The 26,563-nt window shown below is 38.6% G+C and overlaps 5 protein-coding genes across 15 annotated transcripts; 3 read left to right on the top strand and 2 right to left on the bottom strand.

Annotated features, from left to right (window-relative positions):
• The first annotated feature begins 7 nt into the window (after nucleotides 1-7).
• Nucleotides 8-14,753, top strand: CtBP (C-terminal binding protein). Of its 10 annotated transcripts, none has more exons than XM_068296076.1 (8): nucleotides 8-165; nucleotides 7,487-8,019; nucleotides 8,091-8,396; nucleotides 8,468-8,728; nucleotides 8,799-8,939; nucleotides 9,047-9,269; nucleotides 13,170-13,408; nucleotides 13,749-14,753. In XM_068296076.1, the coding sequence occupies exons 2-8, from the start codon at nucleotides 7,825-7,827 to the stop codon at nucleotides 13,830-13,832; spliced, it is 1,449 nt and encodes a 482-aa protein (XP_068152177.1). In that variant the 5' UTR covers nucleotides 8-165; nucleotides 7,487-7,824; the 3' UTR covers nucleotides 13,833-14,753. The 10 variants fall into 10 exon arrangements, with proteins under 10 accessions (XP_068152177.1, XP_068152170.1, XP_068152178.1 ...); XM_068296069.1 differs by having other exon boundaries at nucleotides 13,146-13,408; XM_068296077.1 differs by having other exon boundaries at nucleotides 9-165; nucleotides 8,799-8,930.
• A 1,016-nt stretch (nucleotides 14,754-15,769) lies between these two features.
• Nucleotides 15,770-19,624, bottom strand: LOC137582426 (traB domain-containing protein). Of its 2 annotated transcripts, none has more exons than XM_068296958.1 (5): nucleotides 19,361-19,624; nucleotides 18,739-19,078; nucleotides 17,075-17,751; nucleotides 16,881-17,000; nucleotides 15,770-16,814 (listed from the first exon to the last, which is right to left on the bottom strand). In XM_068296958.1, the coding sequence occupies exons 2-5, from the start codon at nucleotides 18,896-18,898 to the stop codon at nucleotides 16,149-16,151; spliced, it is 1,623 nt and encodes a 540-aa protein (XP_068153059.1). In that variant the 5' UTR covers nucleotides 18,899-19,078; nucleotides 19,361-19,624; the 3' UTR covers nucleotides 15,770-16,148. The 2 variants fall into 2 exon arrangements, with proteins under 2 accessions (XP_068153059.1, XP_068153060.1); XM_068296959.1 differs by having other exon boundaries at nucleotides 19,430-19,624.
• On the bottom strand, nucleotides 17,816-18,727 carry LOC137582427 (uncharacterized). Its single transcript, XM_068296961.1, has one exon. The coding sequence runs from the start codon at nucleotides 18,725-18,727 to the stop codon at nucleotides 17,882-17,884; it is 846 nt and encodes a 281-aa protein (XP_068153062.1). The 3' UTR covers nucleotides 17,816-17,881.
• A 100-nt stretch (nucleotides 19,625-19,724) lies between the features above and the next one.
• On the top strand, nucleotides 19,725-20,497 carry l(3)87Df (lethal (3) 87Df). Its single transcript, XM_068296962.1, has 3 exons — nucleotides 19,725-19,880; nucleotides 19,942-20,129; nucleotides 20,189-20,497. Exons 1-3 carry the CDS (start codon nucleotides 19,851-19,853, stop codon nucleotides 20,301-20,303), a joined length of 333 nt encoding a protein of 110 aa, XP_068153063.1. The 5' UTR covers nucleotides 19,725-19,850; the 3' UTR covers nucleotides 20,304-20,497.
• Nucleotides 20,498-20,758: 261 nt separating this feature from the next.
• On the top strand, nucleotides 20,759-26,433 carry ry (xanthine dehydrogenase rosy). The gene is made up of 6 exons (XM_068296689.1): nucleotides 20,759-21,160; nucleotides 22,118-24,118; nucleotides 24,171-24,776; nucleotides 24,836-25,981; nucleotides 26,045-26,212; nucleotides 26,276-26,433. The coding sequence occupies exons 1-6, from the start codon at nucleotides 21,107-21,109 to the stop codon at nucleotides 26,324-26,326; spliced, it is 4,026 nt and encodes a 1,341-aa protein (XP_068152790.1). The 5' UTR covers nucleotides 20,759-21,106; the 3' UTR covers nucleotides 26,327-26,433.
• Nucleotides 26,434-26,563: the final 130 nt, after the last annotated feature.

The raw sequence follows: 26,563 nt of genomic DNA, 5'->3' as shown, positions 1-26,563 counted from the left end.
TGGGTAACTTTGAATGGGACACACTTTCGATACATCGATAGTAACATCGATGTTTTCTCCATTCCTGGAAAGAGAAAAAGAAACGAAAGCAGTTTTTGTGTAATTTGCAATTTAAAAATTAATCGCCAGTGATTAATCAAATATATATAATATATCAATAACCAGGTGTGTTTAAAAAACGCTGTAAACATGAGCAGCTACTCGCTAAAAACCCGCAATGAGTAGCATCGCGGCACTCTATATCACATTTGAGTAGCATCGCGTCATGCTGTACTAAAAACTAAAAAAAAAAAAAAAATATTTTCCGCCATTTTGAAAGCTGCGAGTGGAACTTGGACGCGTTGCTGGTAAAAAATTGTTGCAAACTATTGAAAAAGTGCAAAAATATGTTTAAAATATAATGCAAATGATGCATAAGCCAAATGGCCAAGTGTTTTTAATTGAATTGTGTATTTAACACGTGAATTTTGGGCAATTATTGAATCGGCAAGACGCCGCCGCCGATGTCGCCGACACTGCCGCCAACCAATACCAACCACAAAGAGAAAAAAACCGAAAAAGAAACGAGAGAAAATTGATAAATTAGTGCGCCGCTTTGTGTAAAATGCGTTTTAGAAATTAAACTTAATATTACTAAGCAATATCTTTGTGATTCTGTGGAAGTTTCTTAACATTTGAAAATTTGTTTTCAACGAGTATGGAACGTATGTAGGCGTATGTATGTGTATTTGCATGACTGCCAGTGTTCGTGTCTGTGTGTGTGTGTTTGAAGAGCCAAAGGCGAGAAACAGAACCCATGGCTGACACATTTCAAGCAATTGCAATCCTTTAAAGCAAGGATGGGCACGTAGTGGCTCTTTTGGCTCCCGTGGCTCTTTACCGGCAGAGGCTGGGCAGACAAAAAGGTCATTTTTTGGTCTCGACGCACACAAAAATTTGTGTGTCTCGAGTTTTATGACGGGTCATAAACGACCTTTTTGGGTCGAGCGAGCGATCGTCGTCGAACTTTTAGACAGAGGGACGGCCAAGTACCGAATTTTGCGGGGAGGGGGAAAAGGGTCGCGATCTCGAGCTCGCAACTTTTAGACAGAGGGACGGCCAAGTACCGAATTTTGCGGGGAGGGAGAAAAAGGGACGCGATTTCGAGCACTTATCAATAACAACCCTTATTTTTTACTTGTCCTTCACTCTCTCTGTCTATAAGTTGCGAGCTCGAGATCGCGACCCTTTTCCCCCTCCCCGCAAAATTCGGTACTTGGCCGTCCCTCTGTCTAAAAGTTCGACGACGATCGCTCGCTCGACCCAAAAAGGTCGTTTATGACCCGTCATAAAACTCGAGACACACAAATTTTTGTGTGCGTCGACTCGCAAAAGTGACCTTTTTCTCTGCCCAGCCTCTGGTGCGGATGCTCTGGCTCCCAAGTTAAATTTTCGTGCCCACCCTTGCTTTAAAGGGTGAAAGTGTATGTGTGCGTCGTTGTGACTGTGTTTGTTTCCCTTTTCCAGCGTTTTCCTTTGGTTTCGAATCGGGTTTGCATTTTTTTTTCTTCTTTCTCCTACTTTGGCAAACTATAACTGTAACTGGATCGAGAGCCGTCACTTTAACTTTAAAGAGCTTTAAAGTCGCAAGCTCTCCCGCATGCCTTAATACATACATATACATGCATATATCTATATATATTCTCTGCTCATGACGTGTGCGCATTAAAGTTTCATCTTTTTCCTGTTCCTGTTCCCTATCCTGGCCAGCTTCGATAAATGTTGTGTGTGTGTTTGTGTGTGGGATATAAATAGCATTTGCGACTGCTGCATATTGATTGAAAAATCAGCCTCTTCTTTGGCATTCAAATTACATTTGTTGTTGCTGCATTGTTGTTGAGTGGAATGGCATGCCTGTCTCTGCCATGAATTGGGATGGATGCATGTTAAAAAAGAGTTTCATAAAGTTGCCGTTGTCAATGTCCATAAATATTTTATCCCCACACACACACACACTCCCCTTGCTTCCCCACCTCCCACGCACTTAAACTCTCTTGTCTGTTTTCCCCATTCAAATTGAAGCTTGTTTCTAGTTTTATTACAATTTTTTGCGCTTGTCGTGTTCGTGTTTTTGTCGTTGTTTCGCCCTTTCACTGGGCGGCGTGCCTGTACCCAACACACACATACACACTCAATCAGATACTTATACATTGGAGAGATACAGATATACAGACAGACACAGAAATACTGGAGTGCCCCCTTTCCCTTTCCTTCTCCTGGCAGTTGAAATTGTTGGATCTGAGTAGTGTTATCAAATGTCCAAATTTTAAACAAATAAAAAATATATATCTTTTTTAATTTGTCTTTCATACATTCCCAAAACTAAGTAAATATGGACAGCGAAAATTGGCTTTCGTATAATTAATGTACATACATAATACTTTAAGGATCGTTCTAAATTTTTAATTTAGGTTCGTTAGATGAATGACTTTTCGTGTTAGCTCAACTTTGAACAACAATTGTATTGTTACGGATATCGTTGTTGTTATAACTAAAAATACTTCAATGGAAAACTTGAAAAAAGTTTCGTATAACCCATTTATTGATGAGGGTGTGTGTGTGTATATGAAAGGGCAATAATTATTTTGATTGTTATTCTAAGCCCGTCGTTGTTATTGTTGCGGTTTACCACCTAGCAATGCTTATAATTATCAACTATCACTACAACTGTAGGTACCCACTTTCCCCTTCCGCCTCTAGCTTGTTGTTATCATTCTGTTTCTTTTTTTTCTTGTTTGTTGCTGACTGCGCGTACATGAAAAAAATGCACACCTGCCCAAAGAATTTCACACTTTTAAGCAAAAATTCAAACTACTAAAGAGGGGGCGACTGCGAAGGAGAGAGAGAGAGAGAGCGAGAGTGGGAGATTGGTAGAGGAAGAAAAGCGAAGCGAAGCAAACTAAAAACAATGCGAAATGACCGCAGCACTAAAATAGAAAAAACGTTTATATTTAAATGGCTAAGAAATGAATTCATATAACATCAATTGCTACGGGTTGATGTGGTGGGGCTGCCTGGCGATGTGTATATCGATCTGTGGGGCAAATTCACTGACGCGATATTCGGTCTAAATAAAAACAGACAGCAGCAGCCACACACTTTTGGAATTCTTGTGCCAAAATTTTTTTTTTTTTGCAGTAACAAAAAAAGCAAAAACAACAGCAAGCAGCGACGTTAAATAGCAGCAACATCAGCAATTTGTAAGCGTGCGGGGCACAGTGGTAAAGAAAAAAAAAATTTCCATATACATAAATGGATTAAGGTTGTTGTCATTGACAGAGAATAGTAAACCTAATTTAAAAATTTTGCTGTTTCATATCTAACCCAGAGTAATATCGAAAATCTATTTAATTAAATATTTTATATGTTTGTAGCTTATCTGAACTACTCTTATGTATATATGTAGTTAGAACTGAATGGGAACTTAGTACATTGCACCAGTGTGCAAGGGCAATATGTTGTATAGATTTATATGTACATTTGTATATATCTGTGTATATTGTTGCCTTTTGCTCTGCTGACTACTGCAGTTTTTCAATTTGCGTCATACAGCAGAGTAGCGGAGGGGAAAACCAGAAAATCCAATCAATATAAAGAGAGAACAAGACAGCAGTGACGGGGATAGAGCATAACAATACAATACAAATACTACAAAATGTATACACACAATTTATTATTTAATGAAAATTTTTTGTATTTATATTTTGCATAAGAAGAATCTCTCATTCATTGCACAAGTGAAAACAGATTTACATAAATCTGTCAACAAAACTTCATGACTTTGCCTTGCCGGCTTGAGAAAACGCGGGAAATGCAACACACGCGACACTACCCAACGCAACGCAATATCACCGCACCACATCACTTGCCATCGCACGCTTTGTCGTAAAGTTAAAGTAGAAGCCGTTAAACTGGGCGAAACAAGTTGCTATCCGTTCCGCCCGCCGTCAGTTGAAAAAGTTTTAAATCGTTGCAGTTTCTGCTACTACTACTACGTAGCACACCCCAATTTTACGCCCTCTGCGGCACCTAACCCCCACGTAACTAACCACCCACCCACCAACCAGAACGACTCATAGCTTTAAAAAGTTTTCCTTTTTTTTCGTTTTATATGTATGCATGTATGTATGTACCCAAGCCACACATAGACACATTTGCTCGTACACGCACACACACAGATACAAACAATTCAAAATGCGCATGACTTATTTAACGTGTTTTTACTGCGAAAGAGAAGGAGGAGGGGGAGTACGATAGGAGGGAGGGGGTCGGACCCAGGCAAGCTCCCGGCGACGGCGGCATCCAATGCTTGGAGTGGCATTAAGCCAACAAACAATTTAAACGAACATGGTTTTTCCTGCCTGAAATTGTGGCAAAAAAAAAATGGGGGAAAGAAAAAACAAAAGAAAAGGAAATAAAATCGAAAGAAACAAAAAAAAAAGAGAAGAAAAAACTCCACCATTGAGTTTGGACTCTACTGCTCCTCCCGCTCCCTGTGCCGCGCGCGCTGTTATCGTGCCCCGTCTCCGTCGTTGTCGTTTGCCGCTGCTCCTGCTTCGTGTTGATAAACCGGTTTCTCGTTTTTGTTGTTGGCTTGCCCCTGCCCATAAAAAGATATGTACACGACCATCGGTCGTCGTTGTTGTCGTCATCATCATCAACGTTGTTGCTGTTGTTACTCTCTATCTCTATCTCTCTGGCTCTGTCTCTGTCTCTACTCCCCCTCTCTTCTCTTAATTTTTCTTCTCATTCCGCGGTTTTGGCTGACTTTATGGACTTACAATTCACTGTTTTGTCAGACAACAGCCGGCAATGGCAACAGAAACAGCAGCAGCAGCAGCAGTGGCTCAGGTAGCCAGTCATAGCCAGTCAGGCCCAAGCCAATCGTAGAATGCACAAATACATACAAACAATATGTTAGATACTGTACATACACATTTCTTGATTTATAACTTTTCCGTGTATTTACCCTTACCCATACCCGCATCACAATCCCCCACGCTCATTTTGTATGGATGAATTTGTGTGTTGGGATATGATTCCCTTTTTATACTCACATATGTACATACATACATATGTATGCATGTCTGTGTGTTGTGTTTATAGACATCAACAGGTTTCGGCAGTTATTGCAGCGAATTTAAAACTTTCTTAATTAGAAAAATCAAGAGCCACACAGAAATGAAAGAAAAAAATGCGTGTCACTTAGTGCAAGATTTTGTTTGTTAATTCTTATTTGTCTCACCTACGCTTTGAACTTGTAACGGTGCGTAGGCAGAAATAACACAGTGTAAAGTAAATCTTAACAGTCACCTCTCTCATTCTTTATAAGTGTTTGCTGTTCCTTCAGCAGGGTTTTTACTGTAAAAATGTGTCTTATTGTAGATGAATTAATTGAGGCTTTAACATTAGACGTATATTTTATTCTTATTACGTTTTTATTAGCATTTATTTTCGAATAAGTGAATGTGTAAATTATTATTGCAACAAATGGGAAAGAATATTTATCATTGCGGCATACTTTTTCGACACTGAAACACTTTATCCAAACGAAACAACACGACAGCGTGGGCGCACACACATACATACATACATCCATTAGCACAATCCCATTGCATCCTGGCAACGCGGACACAACAACAAACTTGTTTTTGGCGCGCTCCGAAACCTCTTTCCAATCTTCATCTGACATTTTTCCACATTTCTGTTGGTTAGTCTGGTATCGGCACTTTTTTTCAGTCTTCTATTATTTGATTTTGTCTGCCTTTTGGCGAAACGTGTTTTCAAAATACATGCAAAAAAAAAAAATTTAATTTTATTCGTTTCGGCGTCTCCCAACCGTCCATGTTGAAGTGGAAGCGCAGAGGGGGGAGCCAATAATCTAAGCATAGAGAAAATTATTTACAAATAAACAACGCTCAGTTGGTTAATGGCGTTAGGTTGGCTGAAAAAAAAAAACGCGGGCGGGGGACTAGGCGGCGATTGTGGGGTAACGCAAGTGAGATTGGCAGGCAACTGTTTTTTCTCGTATACCCTACATTTATGTTAAATTGCGCTATACCAAATTAATGCATAGATACTTCATTTTCGTATCTATTTAAAAATCGGTCCCAGATCGTCTGCAATTATTTCACTCTGATTATTTTATAAATACGAAATAAGAATTTATAGATGTAGTTTGTAAGCATTTTATTACAGGGTATTTTAGTACCGGTTATTCAGAGCTTTAATCTTTCTTGTTTCTTTTTTTTTTCTTTTCTTTGTTTTGTATTTCATTTACTCTATGTCATAATTGCGTTGCTTATATTTGTTTGCCATTTTGTTTGAGTGAGTGTGAGTGTGTTGGCCCGATCTCTGGCTTCTCGGTCCCGCTCTCTCTCTCTTCCCATTATCTGTTGCGGCCTGTATCTGTGGAAGTTTTTGTATCATTCTATTGTTGCTATTATTATTGTCGGGTCTCGCAGCGAATGGTTTTTTTCTGTTTTTTTTTTTTTTGCGTGTTTCTCTGTGTAAATGTATTTCATACATTTGCACAATACGTGACACATGGCTGATGTGATGACTGGCAGCCGCCGGTCTATACATAGACACAGCCATTGACGACGGCTTATCATTAAAAATATTTCTGTATTTAGATTTGCCTTTTTGGGGTGATAAGCATTTTTCCTCAGTAAGTTTTTAGAGATTTAAAGAAAAATTACCTGTGACTTGGGTTCAGCTCACCCATAAATTATTTAAAGATCTTAAAGATAATTCTAAAGATAAAAAATATGTATGTACACGTATAAAAAAAGTCCATCATGTTTTCACATTTCCACGTCAATAAGGCCAAAAATGTGCCAGTCAAAATGCTGGTGTTTGGGTTGGTACTGAGAGTTACTGATAAGATACGTTAGCAAGTAATCCAAAATTCAACTCAATGCAATATGTCGACATTGTTATTTTATTGTGTACTATGTACCTAAGATTTCTATAGTGTTTGCCCTCTAATCAAAAGCGTGAGCCGAAAGTTGTGGCACATAGACAGACGGCGGAGACAGGAGGTCAGGCAGGGGAGCTCATGAGTTGAATTCATTTTTCGTCTAGTGCATAACATGTGAGCAAAGCAGTTTGGATGTCTATATTTATGTGAAATTACCCTTCCGCCTTCTTCTTATCCTCCTTCAATGGCAATTTCTCTGCCAACCAGCCATCTATCACACATTCTACTTTTTTCTCACCCTCTCTCTCTGCCACCCAGACTGGTGGGTGGGGGGCAGCAGAAGAAAAGAAATCTTTATCGCTGATGTTTGCGAAATCCAAACGAAACTTGTCATCGGCAAATTTGTGCTGACATTGGTTTGGTTTTGTTTCTGTTTTTTTTTTTTTTTTTTTTTTTTAACGACACTACATCACATTTCATGTTTTCCATTTAATTTAATTAATTTTCTTTTTTGTGTTTTTGCAGGATTCTCGATTTCAATATGAAGCGGCAAAAATGATTGCAACGTATGCATCGTCGTCTTGAAAAGGTTTTTTTTCCATTGATTTAATTAAAGCCACCGCAAACGGTTTGGCTAAAAAGATAGTGACCTAGCTAGAAGAGGCCGAGCTAGCGAGAGAGAGAGAGAGCAAGAAAGAGTATACGTCAACACTTCAAAGTTGAAAGTTAAATTGCGCTCAGCGCTAGAACAAAGATATCAGAATTATCTATAATCAACGAGACGTGGGGATTAAATAGAAATCAGCCGGTGAGGCAAACGATCTACCTACTAATACCTATCGACCAACCGCGAAACAAACAAAATGGACAAAAATCTAATGATGCCGAAGCGTTCACGCATTGATGTTAAAGGTAGTTTTGCCAATGGTCCGCTCCAGGCGAGACCATTGGTAGCTCTGCTGGATGGACGTGATTGTTCGATTGAGATGCCCATATTAAAGGATGTGGCCACGGTGGCCTTCTGTGATGCACAAAGCACATCTGAAATACATGAGAAAGTAAGTTGAGTGGAAATGAAATCGAAATGTTCGAAAATCGAAGAGTTAAACTTATATTTTCTGTTGTGCAGGTGCTCAATGAAGCAGTTGGAGCTTTGATGTGGCATACCATTATCCTGACAAAAGAGGATCTGGAGAAGTTTAAAGCTTTACGCATCATCGTACGCATTGGCAGCGGCACGGATAATATTGATGTTAAGGCAGCCGGCGAATTAGGCATTGCTGTTTGCAATGTGCCCGGATACGGCGTTGAAGAAGTGGCCGACACAACAATGTGCTTGATACTGAACCTCTACCGGCGGACGTATTGGCTGGCGAATATGGTGCGAGAGGGAAAAAAGTTTACGGGCCCAGAACAAGTGCGAGAGGCAGCACATGTATGTGTTAATAATAATTATTATTACATGTATACTTGGAATAATGATGCATCATCTTTATCTGTATTTAGGGCTGTGCACGCATACGAGGCGATACTCTAGGCTTGGTTGGACTAGGTCGCATTGGTAGCGCTGTGGCCTTGAGAGCAAAAGCATTCGGCTTCAATGTTATCTTTTACGATCCCTACCTACCCGACGGCATTGACAAGTCCCTTGGCCTCACACGCGTATATACACTGCAGGATCTGCTGTTCCAGTCCGACTGCGTTTCACTGCATTGCACGCTTAACGAGCACAATCATCATTTAATCAATGAGTTCACAATTAAACAGGTGAGACCTACCGACCCCAAGACAAAATGCCTTTAAAATCTTGACTTTAAATTTCCTGCAATCACAACAGATGCGACCCGGTGCATTTTTGGTGAACACTGCCCGCGGTGGACTGGTCGATGACGAGACTCTGGCATTGGCACTGAAACAGGGACGGATAAGAGCCGCCGCACTGGACGTACACGAAAATGAACCATACAATGTATTTCAAGTAAGAGATTGTTGTAAAACGAGACATTTTACGCAATCTGAGTAGAAGCCGCGCCTACGCTGAACTAGAGAATTTGCTAACCTATTTACCCCTTTAAACGATTGCAGGGTGCACTGAAAGATGCCCCAAATCTGATTTGCACACCACATGCCGCCTTCTTCAGCGATGCGTCCGCCACGGAGCTGCGTGAGATGGCAGCAACTGAAATTCGACGAGCGATTGTCGGTAATATTCCAGACGTATTGAGAAATTGTGTCAACAAGGAGTACTTTATGCGTACGCCGCAAACCGCTGCGGCTGGTGGCGTAGCGGCGGCTGTTTATCCCGAAGGTAAACTACAAATGATATCAAATCAAGAAAAGTAGTAAGAGCGAGAGACAGGCGAGCGAGAGCGTTACAAGTGAAACAACAAAACAAAGCAAAAACAATTTAATAATAACAGAAAATCGTTTAAACACACCGCAGACATACTTTATATATATTATATATACTAAATGCATATGTATATAATATATTTATATATATATGTATAATATATACACATGTATGCAGACAACCAAACAAAATCGCACAACATACCATACCACGGCACACCACATCCGCACCCTTTCCACACATACCCAAAATACATACACACACACACACACACACACACACCCACACACACACATACATACATATATCCATTCATGTATATGTATGCATGTGTTTGCTGCAGGCAAATATATATATGTATATATATATATTTTTGTATATGTATGTATATATATATATATATACATACGTTCATTTAAACATCCCATAACATGCTTCTATTCTTCTGACTCATGTCGAAAATATATATGTAGATATACACATATATTTAGAGATGCGAGAGTCGTCTATCTTTATCCAAGAATTCAAGCTATATTAATTGAAGATAAGTTACAAAGTTTAAGCTTTTCATTTATATATATATCGATATATATACATATATATATTTGGATATGGCTAAAGCCGCTTCGCAAACGCAAAGTTTGACGACGATAACGCCACGATGATGATGAGAAGGAGGACTAGATCGCGACCGATGTTGAAATGATTATTATTGCTATATAATTATATATATATGTATGTATATAAAATCATTTAAATTAGAGAGATGTCTGTAGAGAACCAAACAAGCATATTCACAGAGTTTTGCGTTTTTTATTTACTTTAGCAATCAAGCTAGCTTATGTTCTATTAAATTCAGTTGTTTAAATTAATTGCTTTATCTTACATACAAACGTTTATCGATCCAACTGTGAATACGTCCCATTAAAAAAAAAAAAAAAATTAATCTATTGTCTAAAACTTTTAAGAAGAAAGTGTAAAAAGCAAAAATGTTTTTTAAATTAAATTGAATTTTGCTCCCTTTAAGTTCAAATGTATTAACTTTTATCAGTTTTTGGTTCTCTTTCGAAATATACATACAAATATATATAAATAAATTTCTTAATGATTCATAAATTAACGTAAAATTTGAAGAATGAAAACGAATTGAAAAGGTGAAAGTAAACAATATGATAGATTAATAATATTTCCTTCCTCACTCACTCACTTTTGACCGGCATAACTCAAATCAGAAATCAATTTTTTTTTACGTCTGTGTAATACCAAAAGTTCTTTTTCATTATTTGTTCTACATAATTCTCTTGCGAGCGAGCATATACTTTAGCATTATCTATTTGTATCTACTGTATTTACACAATGTAATAAATATTGTTAGCAACATCAAAAGCAAACAACAATGAGAGTAAAGGGTTCGTTTAAATAGTTATGCTAGAAAGTAGCTACTACAGCAAATATATATGTATGTATATTATATATTTATACAAAACTCTATAAGGGAGATTCAGAACAGAAAGCAAGCATACTTAATTTAAGTCTCCTCAATTGGTTTTATATTGTTCACTTTGACTCAAAACCGATGAATATTACTTACAAGAATTGTGTTAAACTTATTCGTATAACCTTTACAAACAATGTCTTCTGCTCAACAAAAAAAAAAAAAAAAAAAAAAAACACTCTGCTCTATAATGCATAATGATCTCATCATCCGAGTTTATTTTCGCCTTATTTCAAAATTTAACAAATATTTCAAAACTGGAAAATGTTTCAAAAGAGATAAATAATATTTTTTAAAGAATATCCCAAACAACACGGCGCGTGAAAATCAGCCACCACATCTTCAGTAAACAAGAAAAGAAGTAAAAGAAAAGCAAAGCAAAAAAACAACTAAAAAGTATATAGTCTATGTATATTTAAAATATAATATATAACAAAAATTATAATATAGAACAACACAGAAACAAAAAAGGAAAAAAAAGAAAATATATTATGTAATATTAAAGAATTTAGATTTACAGTAAAGATAAACTTTAAGGTACGACAGAAAGGAAGTTAAACAAAAGTTTATCGACAACAACAACCGTGAGTGTTGGCACAGTAAAAATTGTTAGCGTGTAATATTAACAATACAAACAAATGAAAAGTTTATATATTTACACTTAACAAAGAAAAAAAAAGATGAAAAGAACCCGTAGATTTGAGGAGAAGCTAACAAATGTTGTTAGAGAGAGTATAATTTTGTACAAGTTTGCAATTTAAGTTAAAACAAAAACAAAAGAAAGAAACCGTTTTCAAGCAGTTGACGTCTAGAGTATCTTTTTTTCTTGATTATTATTATTAACATATTTTTATTTATACATATTATTTAATGCTCGAGACGATGAACAGCAATCAGCCAGCCTGCAAAAATCAAATGAAACCATTTCCCTTTTCTTTTTTTCCCCCTTTTTTTCAATATTACATATGTATGTATTTTTTTTTACCTTATATTTTTGAAGAAAATAACTTTTTAATATAACTTTGGACAATTTACAAGCAAGCACAAAGCATACACCATACATACATAAATATATATGTATATATATATAAACACAGCCACAACACACACACTTAATAATATACTCAATGCGCCAAGCAACGCCCACACACATACACATACACACACACACAAACACACTCACACTCAAGATCCTATTTAGCAAGCTGCAACAAACAAAATGAGCAAAGTAAATAAGCCTAAGCGTAAAGTAAAAATGAGACAAGAAAAACAAAAAGAATAAAATACTGTTATTTTGTAATGTATAAAAATATTTTTAATAACTGTGAAAGCTAAATAAAATTAAAAACAACAAAAAAAAAAGAACTTAACAATTGACGCTATCGACGAGCAACATTTAAAAAGTTAATTGCACAAAAAATCAAGAAGACCTTTCCAAATAAGAAGAGAACGATCAATGCATAAAGAATGAAAAGGAAAAAAAACAAAGGAAATAAAACAAAATCTTTAATGAATATTGCTTATCGTTTTATCTTGCCATTAGTGACATTTATTCGATTGATATTTTTTTTTGTTCTATTTGTGTGGCAGTGTGTCAAGATTGTTTGTAATGTCTTTTTTGGGATGATGCCATCATTGTGTGCAGAGTATAGCAGAGAGCAAGAGTGATTTGATTGGTTGAAATGAAACATTTAATGAATAATTTACAACTAGTTTTAGAACCATTAAGCGAAAAGTAGCATCAGTTAAACACAGACCGACAAAAATTTGAATTTCATGTTGGCGTGTAAGCCAATTTGTAAAGGTCAGAAACCGAATCTCTCACCTCACCTTAGACATATTTAATTAACTTTAGTTTTTAATGTTCAGAAACCGTTTAAAAATGTGTAAAACTAACGCAAATGAAAATAGTTTAAGATCATTTGAACAAAATTGCTATAAAACACAGTTAATTAAATATTTTTAAGGCCAGTTTTGAAATCCCGTCGGTCGGTCATCTTAGTCTAGCTTTAAGGAATCTAAGGACAATCAGCAACAATCATAATCAGCCATATACAATATAGCCAATCTGTCTTGGGTCGTCGCCCCTTCTTATCTCATCGCCACATAACGTTTTATTAAAGAAGAATTTGCATTCATAGTCACCTCTTCTGAGAATCTTAAACAATATGCAGATCCTTTGATTCTCTATACTCTCAGAACCACTATAAAAATGAATTCCTCTCCCCTCACATAATATTTATACCAACAGAACAGCAACATTTCATTATCTATACCCTAATTATACAAAAAAAAAAAAAAAAAAAATACAAACCAAAAATCGAAATATAAAACAGGATTAAATGGCGGCTATTATACAGGCGCACTGCATCATCGGGCACACAGTACCACATCGCACGATGGTCCCCACAGTACAACAAATATTGGTAGCAGCAGCAGTTCTGCTCTGGCTCCACCGCCGCCCAACTCTGCTGCTGCTGCAGCCGCTGTGGTTGCCGCACTCCTGCCACCGTCGGTGCCGCCGTTCGCTGAGCAAACTGTGCCGCATTTGTCGCCGCAAGTTGGTGGATTGCCGCTCGGAATTGTGAGTAGCCAATCGGTAGGTACACGTACCTCTGTTGTGTTGTGTTTGTGTGTGCGCTAGTGTTTGCCAGTTATTCATCTCCTTTCCCCGCCCCCACATATACCCGATATAAACCCGATATCCAGTAATCTAGATATCCGGTTATTCAGTGCTGTGGTTAGTCGTGTATGTGTATGCGTGCAGTGGGCCGGCATATTTAGTTTATGTTTCGTTATTGTTGTTACTGCTGTTTTTGTGTAGGCCTATAGGCTAGGGTCCTTACTAACAGAAGTAGTTGATACTCATGTAAAAACTTGCATAGCTTGTCAAGAGTTGGATTAATATGTTTCCTAATCGAATGGCATCTTATTTACAGCCCCTGAGTGCGCCCGACCCTAATAATCATCTGTCATCGAGCATAAAAACTGAAGTGAAGGCCGAGTCATCGGAGGCGCCGTAGGATCTGCGCTGCTATGGCCAGCTACAACAGGATGTCCAATCTAAACCAGCTGGAAACGACAATGGGCAGTCAAATTATGGAACCTACCATATATATATACATATACATACAACAGAGGCGATCAGTTTAATACTTGGTTATGTCTATACATATATGTACATATATATATATATACACACACTTGACATCAAATTACACAAACTTTGTATTAGGTATAATAGTTGGCGCAAAATGATGATGAAATTACAAACAAACACATCCATATATATATATATACATGTTTATATGTATATTTATATATGTGTGTATATATATTTTGGTATACATAAATTGGCGGTCGATCCTGTGTCAATGTAGGGATGCCATGAGGCCACTGCGTCCCTTGATTTGAATTTTTCCAAGTTTCTATGTTATAATTTAAAAAGGAAAACAAAACAAAAAACAACATTAATACAATACATATTTGCGAACCCCCCAAAAAAAGAGAAAACAAAAGTATATATAAAACATAAAGCCAACAAAAGAAAACAAACAACACACAAAACATTTAAGAAAAAACAAAATGATAAGAAACTCCCCTTAATTACACACAACACGCCTCAAATTTAATTACATATTTAGACTTTAATTTGTAACTATTTAGAATTTTACAGTTACAATATAAGATTTTTATTTGTATTGCAGCAAATTGTAAGTGAAAATATGTTATTACATATAAGTGCAAAAAAAAAAAAAAAAAAACAAACAAAAAATGTTGGAAAATTTTAATTAAAAGTAAAACGAAAAGAGATAACAATTATGGCAAACAAAAATCAACACAAAACAAGAGAGACGTTTAGTGCTTAAGATACGTTTAAAATATATAATAATAAAAAACAAAAACAAACAAAATATAACATCAAGAGCTCCAAAACGTGAAAAGATTTGTACATAATGGCAAGTTTTGGGTTATTTTTGGTTGAAAATTCTATTGCCAAACGATTGATAATTACTTAATGGCAATAATTCCACAATTCGGTTCCAATCGTTGAAGATTCCGCTAATTTCAAGAACATTTTTAAAAGAATTGCTCTATAGATGAAAAGATATCCAATTGACCATCCTTAATCTGGCCTCAGATAGAGGATCTTTGCTTAGCAATATCCACACAAAAGAATGATTTCTGTAATTCCAATTTTCTAGCAAATTATTTTGGAAGCTTATAGAACTAACAACGAAACCCGTTGGTAACAATAGTTAAAAGACGAGATTTTTAGGCATAAAAACATTTATTTTTGAGTTTGTTATACACAGGATTTTGTCTTTTGTTTTTTTATTTTTTCTGGTGGTTTACTATTTTAAATGCTACATCATGAGCCAAACTACACAGCTATTAGATAGAAATACATTTGTCAATTTTTATGTATTTCTAAAACAGTTTTTGACGTTTCAAACGTACGGATGATATTGTTAATAAAGACATACATAATGTATGTGTAGGTTGGTATGTTTTGTTTCGGTTTAGGTTTTTTGTAAAATTTAGATTTGTGTTTTAATTTTTTTTTATATGTATAATGTAACACACGGTTATTGGAAGGTCCATCACTTTTGCACTCAATTATGAATAAATTCTATCTAAAAAATTCAGAGATTTTAATATGGAATGAACAACAACTACATTAGAACATTAAAATGTCTGGTAACTGCTGTGTACTGTAAGAGGGCTCGAGCGCGGGCACATTTAGAGCTACATTTATAAACTTTTAATTTTATAATTATTACAACTGTTTATATTACGCATTCTTGAGCTAAAAGGACAAACGGTATCAGCACCAGCAAGCCTGCCTAGGAAACCATTAGAATACACACTTATTTACATGTACACACAACAAAGCGCTGTCTAAACTGTTCTACTTGTAAGACTGATTTTAATAAGTGGTTTTCGTTTACTTTAATAATTATGCGTTTAGAGCAATGTGAACAAAAGCCCATTTATATTTTGAGAGTTAATTGGTTCGATTGCTTGGGGAAAAATGAATGAAATGTAATTGTACGTATGTATTATTCATTAGCAGCAGGGTTACACTCTCGTCGTTTGGGTTTTCAAAACCAGGAATATTTTGAAAACTTCTTTTTTCATTCTCTTGTATATACATCAATAGTTACAACACATACTCTTTATGTTGTGGATAAATGAATTCTATCAAAAAAAACAATGTATTGTATGTTAATACAATTCTTATTAGCTGCCAAAGCCCCCCGAGAAAACAAATTTTTTTTTAATAACTTAGGAAACATTGGACATCGTCATACACTTGGTCCACACAAGAATCCATTTTAAAATAGGCGTGTTAAACGAGGACGCATAAATCGGAAAGCGGCATAGCAACCCAGACCGATCAGCGAGTATTTTATGGTGTACTTGCAGACCCGCTGACCGAGACTGGCTGGAGGTATTTCAAGTATTGAGGGTATCTTTTCTGGATCCACATGCCCCCACATTTTGGCAATGCCATTAGCATGACCAATGCCCACTACACCCACAACGCGCACCGGACGCACTTGTGTTGCTCCAGGCGCGGCCTGAGGCAAGGCGGCCAATTGCAAGGAATGACACAGGAATAGATCTCGCTCACGTACAAATACATCGGAAAATGCTGGAAACTCTCCGGCCATTTCTTGCATAAGTTTTTCAAGCAAATCTCGTTGTTTGCATTCCTCGACTTCTTCGATACTGATGCTATCGGTGAAGGTTAAACGCCACACCAACTTCATGGTTTGCCACAAGGACAATGCTCGTAGAGCACGGTATAAAGTAATGCGTATTGGTCGGTCGCCCAAATGCAAAATGCAACCCGGCAGTTTGCGTATCTCCTCGAAGGCTCGTCGAAATTCACCACCCGGCGCCATGCCCAAGTCCTTGGCGATTTGCGCGCTCATCTGTAGCAGCAGTATAAAGAAAATGCCATTGATGTAGCCATGGGTCTGCAGAATGCCTCGTATCTGTAAAGACGATATTAATAACAATATGTTTTAGACGTGTTAGGGTTTTCTGAAATTTCGTCTCACCTTGGGTATATTGATATTCTTGGCCTCTTCCAGCAAAGTCTTCTCATCAAGCTTTAATATGTGTATGCGGGATGGGCATAGCTCAACCATGACCACATCTGGACGGACATTACGTATGACCTGGAACCAAATAAGATAGGGAATTTTATTGGATCACTATTAAAGATCATTTCGAAATTCACTTTAGAACTCACAAAAGAAACGTCATCTTGTGACTCTTCGCTGAAGTGTGCCGTGCCTACAAGATAGACTTTACTGCCGAATGGAGTATTCAGAACCGTCACTGTGGGCGGCAAGTGTTGTTCGAATTCTTCCAAAGTATTGTACAGTTTTATCTCGCGCTTTGTGTGCGGTTGATCATTGACAGAGACCAGAGTTCCGTCACCACCATCGGCAGCAGCAGAAGCCTCGGCTATGGAGATATCCAATTTTTGTTTACTCGACTGCAATAGGGATTCTGTCTTGCGACGACGTTTGTCTGCCTGCACAGTATCCGGTGCTGCTGTTGTTGCTGGTGCTTTTATTGGCGATTTTTTTAAAATACTCTTCACCTCCTCTCCCTCGATCAGTACCACCTCCTTTTCGAGGTCCTGCTCTTTTATTGAGTTATCGTTTATCTCTATAATTGACAATTCGGGATTTTTCGACTTGAATATTGTCTTATTGGCCAACTGGGACTTGGGATCAACTTCTTCTTGCGAGGTATTCGTATCGGTACTTTCGGATTGTATCAATAACATGCTTGCATTAATAGCTGGCGTGGGAGATGTATACAAATTGCCATTGGGAGCAGCATTTAAATCAGTTGGGGATATTATGTGTGCTGTTTTCGGGCTCATTGAACTGTGATTCAGGTCACTGAGGGTAATATCTGTAGAACAAGGAATGGCAAAAGGGAAATGAAACGATTATAAATATAGAAATTACACGGCAAGTCAAACAGAGAAAAACTGAACACAATGCTCAATATATTCAGTATTAAATATATAGAAAATAAACATTTAAAGTTTTTTAGACTCCTCCTCGTAGATGGACTTCAGTTCCTTTAAATAATCTTCGCTATTACTATCCATGCTCTTTAGAAAATCACTTAGTATTTCAAAACATTTCCATTTCAATGCGATCCTATTCGATTCCTGGCTTTGCTCACATTCTTTCAATTGCTTTTCATATTTCTCGATTAGGGCTTTCCTGAGATTTGCTATTTTACGGTCAATAACTTCGGACAAGGATTTCTTTCGCTTTTCATATGCCTCAGTGCAAAAGTTCTTTATAATTTCGCTCAATTCGTTGTCCAAATGCTTGAAAAGTTCTTTTAATTTTGTATCATTATCGAATATAGTGAAGATCTTGGATAGAAATTCAAAGGGGGGAGATCCGTCAGTTTGGGCTTTCATTACTTCGTCTGCAGCCGATAAGAGTGTGGCTTTAACGTTTTTATTGATTTGATCCTTCTCCGTGCATTGGACTGTCAAATTGTTGATGTGCTGATCCATATGATGGATTTCTATTTGAAGTGCAGACGTGCGCTGCTGATAGACATTTAACTGGTGCTTAAGGTTCGCTTGCTTACGTTCTAGCTCATTATTTTCATCTTGTAACATAGATTGGTTATGATGCATCATACATTTTGGAGCAAGTTGACCTGAAGTTTCTTTTAACTGATGCTGCATCATCTGACATGGTGCCAGCTTGCTGCAATAGTTGGGAGCGCAACCATGACTGCGTCGCACTTGCTCTGGCTCATGGTAGATGCGATCTAATTGTAATTTTCGTTCTAAGCACTGACACTTGCTCATTTTGAAATGTGCTCCGTTTCCTAGAATCGGTAAAGAATAGTTGCTCATGGCCAACTCACCGTCACACGATTTGTAGGTCGTCGTTGACAACTGATCCAAGGCGCTGTCATATAGAGTGCCATTGGCGCCATCTCCATCTCCTATTAACGAGCTGCTCTGCTTCGACTCGGTATCACATGCCGACTCAAACGAACTAGAGGCTGAGGCTGTTGGATCCATGGTGCAGCAGCAGCTTTGTGTGTACAGTTGGCTTGGAAGAATTGGTTACTTGTTGTTGAAATTCGGTTTCAAATTATTTTCAGACTTCGTCCACGTATATGCTAGATATTGGCATCTCATCTGTGCTCCGCTATGCTCGGTGTTTTTGTGTAAATGTGTGTCTCGTCTTCGGCTAAATAACTGAACGGTGAGGTGCAAAAGTTAAAGAGCGATTAGATGAGAAATATATACATAGATAATATGTGTATTCAATGACTATGGCTGTAACACTCTCTCTTTAACTGCAAATTTAAATACTATTTTGGGGCTCTATTTTGTCTACGTGTACATTGTTGTCCAAGTGCTAGATCTTTATTGTCGGTTGGGTGACTTTTTAACTTTTAGATTTGATGGAAAAATCAAAGCTAAAACAATTTTACTTTCTGTTGAAGATAAGCCAAAGACGTCTTACATGTAGCTTACCTGAAAATTTGTCTTAGGCGTGGGAGTTTTTTGTTCTGCTCTTGCTGCTGCCGTTGCTGTTGTAATTACCTTCTATTCGAGATGCAAAATAATTGACACGAATTGTGGTTTAGTTTTAATTGTTTGGATTCGTTTCGATTTTGTTTAAATTCGTTGAGTGCATATACATTTGTAATAAAAACCCAAAAAACAAAAACGAAATTAAATAGGGGGCAAAAGAAAAACACCCAGTATGATACAGGGGGTGGGGGTCTGTCGCAACATGGAATAGTACCAAAATCGAGCAAAGTTGTCGAACATTCTTCTTCTTCGCGACGCCTGACCAGTGTTGTCTAGCTACAGTGAGGGTAATTGCAAAAATAATTGCTTAACTGCTTTTCAACACTGATGGTGAACAGCTGTTTAGGGCGCTTAATAGTTGTTTTGGTTTTGTGTATGTGAAAAATTCAACTGAATTCAATAAAAACATAGACTAAAACAGCTTCAAAAAATGGATGACGATCTAGAGGACCAAAGCAAGGTATGTAATTAATAAACATTCATTGATAAATGATTTAGTTGTCGAAAATCCTATCCCACAGAGCTTCATTATTTTTGGCCGCGATGTGGCCAAGATACCATGCTTTCGTAACAGTTTTCTTTATGGTATCAGCGGTGGTATAGGCATAGGACTGCTGACTTTTTTGGGTACCTCTCGCACACATCTCTCCACTCATGTAGGCTTTGGATCCTTTTTCTGTGGCACAATTGCTTATTGGATGACATGCAGGTAAAATCAGATTTAAAGTTGCACTGAAATGTAAATGATTAATTGTCTCGCATGTCTAGGTATCAGTGGTCCGCACGCCGGTTCGAGCAACAACAATTACGGGAGGCTATGCGCCGGCAGGCAATGTACGAAGGAACGGAAAAGGAGCGTGAATTAGATCTTAAGTCTGCGTAGCACACATGTGTTTAAACATGTGAACATATTATGAACAGATGTGGTAGATACATATATGTATATTACCTACCCAGGTACAAAGAGTTTTTTTTTAGTGAACAGCAGTTTCTTTGTGTATACAATAAGTATGTTTTATCATTTTAATTGTTATCTTTGCTGATGATTGTGTAAACTATTAAACTATATTTAAGTAATATGGCCTATTGCTATTGAGTATATACGTCAAACATTCGTAAATTATTATATAGGCTCTTGTCCACTGCAGAAAAAAAAATTGAATATGGGTTATCATTATTGCCAAGCCGATAAAGAGAACCTTTTTTCAATTTGTCATTACTTTTGATATGCACACTTTCTCTTTTAGCACAGAGCAGGCTGAGAAATAAGCTTCTGCTTTTAACTAAACAAAAATTTTTGAAAGTTAACTGAATTTTAAGTTGTTCCAAAGCTTTGAGAACTCATTTTTGAATAATTGTCTCTTTACATTTTGAGCAAAAACCAAAAACAAATTGAGAAATATATGTGTGTAGCTAGTTTTAATAGAATTCATTGTCACTTCGCTCGTCTTCTATCCTGATGGCCTGCAATTGCTGGTGATGTTCTTATCTCCCATCGCCGGGTATCGCCGACAATGTTCGTTTTCAATCATATTCAGAACGTATTCGTTAGCAAGGCGAGACGGTTGTGTTAACGCGGGTTCGTTACTTACAAACTTGTTTCTTATTCCATGTAAAAATTGTATACATATATACGAAATTTGAACGTACAACTAATTACGGTGTACTCAAAGATATTGTGGAAAGATGTCGGACAAGGCCATAAATTCAGCACTTGTATTTTTTGTGAATGGAAAGAAGGTAAATAGAGCCAAACGCGTTGGTAATTGGGGTATTCGACCTTTGCGTGTTTTGAAAAACATTTAGATTAAATATAAAATGTACTAACACTTCATCAGTCAAGGTAAACGACCTTATGGATACTCTGGAGACTCTCGTTCACTCTCCGGCAATTGATTTTGAAACTTGCTTTGAATTAAATGCTGTTATTCCAATTTGATCAATTGAATAAACAATAATAGTATGTACATATGTGTTTGATTGATAAAGTTATTGCATATTTTTTTATGTATTTCAAATATGTGGTCTGATAATGGATGACCTACTATGCAGGGGTTCATTTGTTGCAGCTTATCAGCTGCAAAAAATAACACACGCCTTCTTAAAACAAAGTTTTTTTATTGAACCAATTCAAATAGTTTTTTTTTTTTTTATTGTATACCTACCCGCCATGACGTGCTGTTAGTTAATGATAAGGGTTGATAGGGGTTGTTGATAGTGGTTTAGGTTCTCATACACAAGAAATGCGAAAACTTTATGAAAGACAACGAATTCTTTTTAAAAATTGATCAATTTTGCTAATATTTGTGTGGGTTCTAAACATAATCAGTTCGTATAGGGTTCTAGCTTAGTCTGATACGATTTGGCCATGTTTCATTTATTTTTATTTATAGTATTGTATAAACGATAAAAAAAAAAACAATTATGGCATTAATGGTTTACCCGTAAAAACTAAAACTTATCTAGCGTTTCGCATCTCGTGTTAGAAATAATAAATAAGGCTTAGTTATAGTGCCCCCGGCCAGAGAGTGACGAGAGGAATTTTAATGAAGTGTTTGCTTTGTTTGTTTATGATGATGATAATAATAGATAGTAGATTTTATTGAGCCATGCATGGAATGCGTTACGTATAATAGATATTCTCTAACTGCTACCGTAAAAGTATCTAATTTAAGATACCATCAATATTGCTTCAAGGTTACAGATCCTAATCCCGATCCAGAATGCACTCTCCTGACCTATCTGCGAGAGAATCTCCGTTTGTGTGGCACCAAATTGGGATGCGCCGAGGGAGGATGTGGAGCGTGTACAGTAATGATATCGAGATTGGATCGTTCCAGTAATAAGATTCATCATCTGGCGGTTAATGCTTGTTTAACTCCCGTCTGTTCCATGCATGGCTGTGCTGTGACGACCGTAGAAGGTATTGGCAATACCAGGACACGTCTGCATCCGGTGCAAGAACGTTTGGCCAAAGCTCATGGATCACAGTGTGGCTTCTGTACACCGGGAATTGTGATGTCCATGTACGCCTTGTTAAGAAATGCCACGCAACCCTCTATGCGGGATCTGGAGGTGGCATTTCAGGGAAATCTCTGTCGCTGCACCGGATATCGACCAATTCTTGAGGGATACAAGACTTTCACCAAGGAGTTTGCCTGTGGCATGGGTGAGAAATGTTGTCGCTTGCGTGGTCAGGATCAAAGTGACAAGACTGAGGATCAAGTTGATGATAAACTATTTGAGCAAAGTGAATTTCAGCCATTCGATGCGAGTCAGGAACCAATATTTCCACCGGAATTGCAGCTAACTTCGTTATATGACAGCGAGAGTTTGATATTCCGTTCGGACAGGGTTAGCTGGCATCGTCCGACCACATTGCAGGAACTGCTAAACCTTAAGTCTGAATATCCAGCTGCCAAGTTAATTGTGGGCAACACGGAAGTGGGAGTAGAAGTCAAGTTCAAGCACTTTTTATATCCTGTTCTCATAAATCCCATTCAAGTTCCAGAACTCTTGGAGATTCATGAATCGGAGGAAAGCATTTATTTTGGGGCTGCCGTTAGCCTGATGGAAATTGATCATCATCTTCGCCAGCGCATTGAGGGACTACCAGAGTGGCAGACACGATTATTCCAGTGCTCTGTGGACATGCTCCATTACTTTGCGGGTAAACAAATTCGGAATGTTGCCTGTTTGGGTGGTAACATTATGACTGGAAGTCCCATATCCGATATGAATCCTGTTCTAACGGCAGCAGGAGTTCGGCTAAAGGTTGCCGCTCTGGTAGATGGTAAACTTAAGGAACGTTTTGTTAACATGGGTAATGGCTTTTTTACCGGCTATCGTCGCAATGTCATTGAACCTCACGAGGTACTCCTGGGAATATATTTCCAGAAGACAACGAAGGATCAGTATGTGGTGGCCTTTAAGCAGGCTAGAAGACGCGACGATGACATTGCCATTGTTAATGCCGCCTTTAATGTTCGCTTCGCGGCCAATTCGAATGTGGTGAAGGAGATTAGCATGGCTTTCGGTGGAATGGCGCCCACCACTGTTTTGGCTCCGCGTACCTCTGAGATAATGGTTCAGCAGGAATGGAACCACAAGTTGGTGGAACGAGTCACAGAGAGCCTCTGCGGTGAGCTGCCACTAGATGCCACTGCACCAGGTGGAATGATCGCCTATCGTCGTTCCTTGGTTGTTAGCCTGTTCTTTAAGGCCTATCTGGCCATTAGTCGAAAACTTTGTGATGCTGGCATTATAGCAACGGATTCATTATCCCCGAAAGAGCTTAGTGGGGCTGACACGTTTCACACTCCGGTTCTGCGGAGTGCCCAACTCTTTGAACGCGTTTCTAGTGAACAAACCAGCTGCGATCCCATTGGTAGGCCGAAAATTCATTCCTCGGCTTTAAAACAGGCTACGGGGGAGGCCATTTACACGGACGATATTCCACGAATGGATGGTGAGGCCTATCTGGCCTTAGTCCTTAGCACAAAAGCACGTGCCAAGATTACCAAACTGGATGCTAGCAAAGCCCTTGAATTAACAGGTGTTCATGCCTTCTTTAGCCATGCTGATTTGACCAAGCACGAGAACGAAGTGGGTCCAGTTTTCCATGACGAGCAAGTGTTTGCAGACGAAGAGGTTCACTGTGTGGGACAGATTGTTGGAGCCATAGTGGCCGAGAGCAAGGTAATTACTTCGCTCACTCCAAACACTTCAAAACTTAATCAATTCTTTATAGGCTCTAGCCCAGCGGGCATCCCGTCTAGTGCAAGTGGAGTACGAAGAGTTGTCTCCGGTAATAGTTACCATTGAGCAGGCCATAGAGCATCAAACCTATTTTCCCGGCAGCCCACGTTATATGACCAAGGGCAATGTGGAGGAGGCCTTTGCTGCGGCCGATCACGTCTTTGAGGGCGGCTGCCGCATGGGCGGGCAGGAGCATTTCTATCTGGAGACGCACGCAGCAGTGGCCATGCCTCGTGATAGTGATGAGTTGGAGCTGTTCTGCTCCACTCAGCATCCGTCGGAGGTGCAGAAGTTGGTTTCTCATGTCACTGGATTGCCTTCCCATCGCATTGTTTGCCGAGCCAAGCGACTGGGAGGTGGTTTTGGTGGCAAAGAGTCTCGGGGTATAATGGTGGCTCTGCCTGTCGCACTCGCTGCCTATCGACTTCGTCGTCCTGTTCGTTGCATGTTGGATCGAGATGAGGATATGCTTATCACAGGAACACGCCATCCATTCCTCTATAAGTATAAGGTGGGATTCACCAAAGAGGGCTTGATTACAGCCTGCGATATTGAGTGCTATACAAATGCTGGCTGGTCAATGGATTTGTCCTTTTCTGTAAGTTAATCACTCCTTGATATTGAATGGAAGGTCCTGACTCTCCGATTTATTTATAGGTCTTGGATCGAGCCATGCACCACTTTGAGAATTGTTACAGAATACCCAATGTTCGGGTGGGTGGTTGGATTTGCAAAACGAATCTGGCCTCTAATACTGCTTTTCGTGGTTTTGGCGGTCCGCAGGGAATGTTTGCCGGAGAGCACATCATCAGGGATGTTGCCCGCATTGTGGGCCGTAATGTGGTGGATGTGATGCGATTGAATTTCTATAAAACCGGCGACTTGACACACTATAATCAGCAGTTGGACCGATTTCCCATTGAGCGTTGTCTTCAGGATTGTCTTGAGCAGTCGCGTTACAACGAGAAATGTGCAGAGATTGCGAAATTTAACTCGGAGAATCGTTGGCGTAAGCGCGGCATAGCCGTGGTGCCCACCAAATATGGAATAGCCTTTGGTGTAATGCATCTCAATCAGGGCGGTGCTCTGATTAATATCTATGGCGATGGATCGGTATTACTTTCCCATGGCGGCGTGGAAATCGGACAGGGCCTTAACATCAAGATGATACAGTGTGCTGCCCGTGCATTGGGCATACCAATAGAGTTGATTCACATATCGGAGACATCCACCGACAAGGTGCCAAATACATCGCCCACAGCGGCCAGCGTGGGCTCAGATTTGAATGGAATGGCCGTGCTCGATGCCTGCCAGAAGCTTAATAAACGCTTGGCTCCGATTAAGGAACTCCTTCCCGAAGGCACCTGGCAAGAGTGGATTAACAAAGCCTATTTCGATCGGATTAGTTTGTCTGCCACGGGTTTCTATGCGATTCCCGATATAGGCTATCATCCGGAGACGAATCCCAATGCTCGCACCTACAGTTACTACACGAATGGAGTGGGTATTAGTGCGGTAGAAATCGACTGTCTCACAGGAGATCATCAGGTCCTTAGCACTGACATTGTCATGGACATAGGTTCTAGCATTAATCCGGCCATTGACATTGGCCAAATTGAGGGAGCCTTTATGCAGGGTTACGGACTCTTCACCCTCGAAGAGCTGATGTACTCGCCAAAGGGAGTGCTCTATTCCCGTGGACCGGGCATGTATAAGCTGCCTGGCTTTGCCGACATTCCTGGGGAATTCAATGTCAGCCTTCTGACTGGTGCCCCCAATCCACGTGCTGTCTACTCATCAAAGGTCTAAATAACAATTCCCGTGGATTTTAAATGGGATTTTTCTAATAGAATCTTCTTCTTTTAGGCTGTGGGCGAACCTCCACTTTTCATTGGATCGGCTGTCTTTTTTGCCATCAAGGATGCCATATCAGCTGCCCGCAAGGAGCACGGCTTGACTGAGGAATTCTCAGTTGAGGCTCCTTTAACCTCGGCCCGAATCCGCATGGCCTGCGAAGACAATCTAACCAATTTGGTAACAGTTAAACCATTATGAAGATTAAAAACCGATTAACCAATGTCTTTGTGTTTCTTTCAGATCAAAATGCCAGCGAAAGGTTCATTTACTCCATGGAATATTGTGCCTTGAAAATGCTTAAAGCCAATTTGCCTTAACTTTAGTTTACATATTTCCTTTTTGCATAAGAGTTATTTTTTTTCGTAACGAATATTAATAAATATTTTATTGAATATCAATTTAAAAGAATTTTTCCAATATTCTATTAACTTTTAAGTTGAATGGTAACTCAATTTGATAAACGCCAACAAATGACGAGACAAGAAACCAGTCTCTATATATAAGGCACGAATTGCTCAAAAACTTTTA

The sequence above is a fragment of the Drosophila tropicalis genome, unplaced genomic scaffold (assembly GCF_018151085.1).
Source record: "Drosophila tropicalis isolate 14030-0801.00 unplaced genomic scaffold, ASM1815108v1 contig_859, whole genome shotgun sequence".
Classification (NCBI taxonomy): Eukaryota; Metazoa; Arthropoda; class Insecta; order Diptera; family Drosophilidae; genus Drosophila; species Drosophila tropicalis.
The sequence above is the reverse complement of the archived record's forward strand: the minus strand, read 5'-3'. Positions and strand labels throughout refer to the sequence as shown.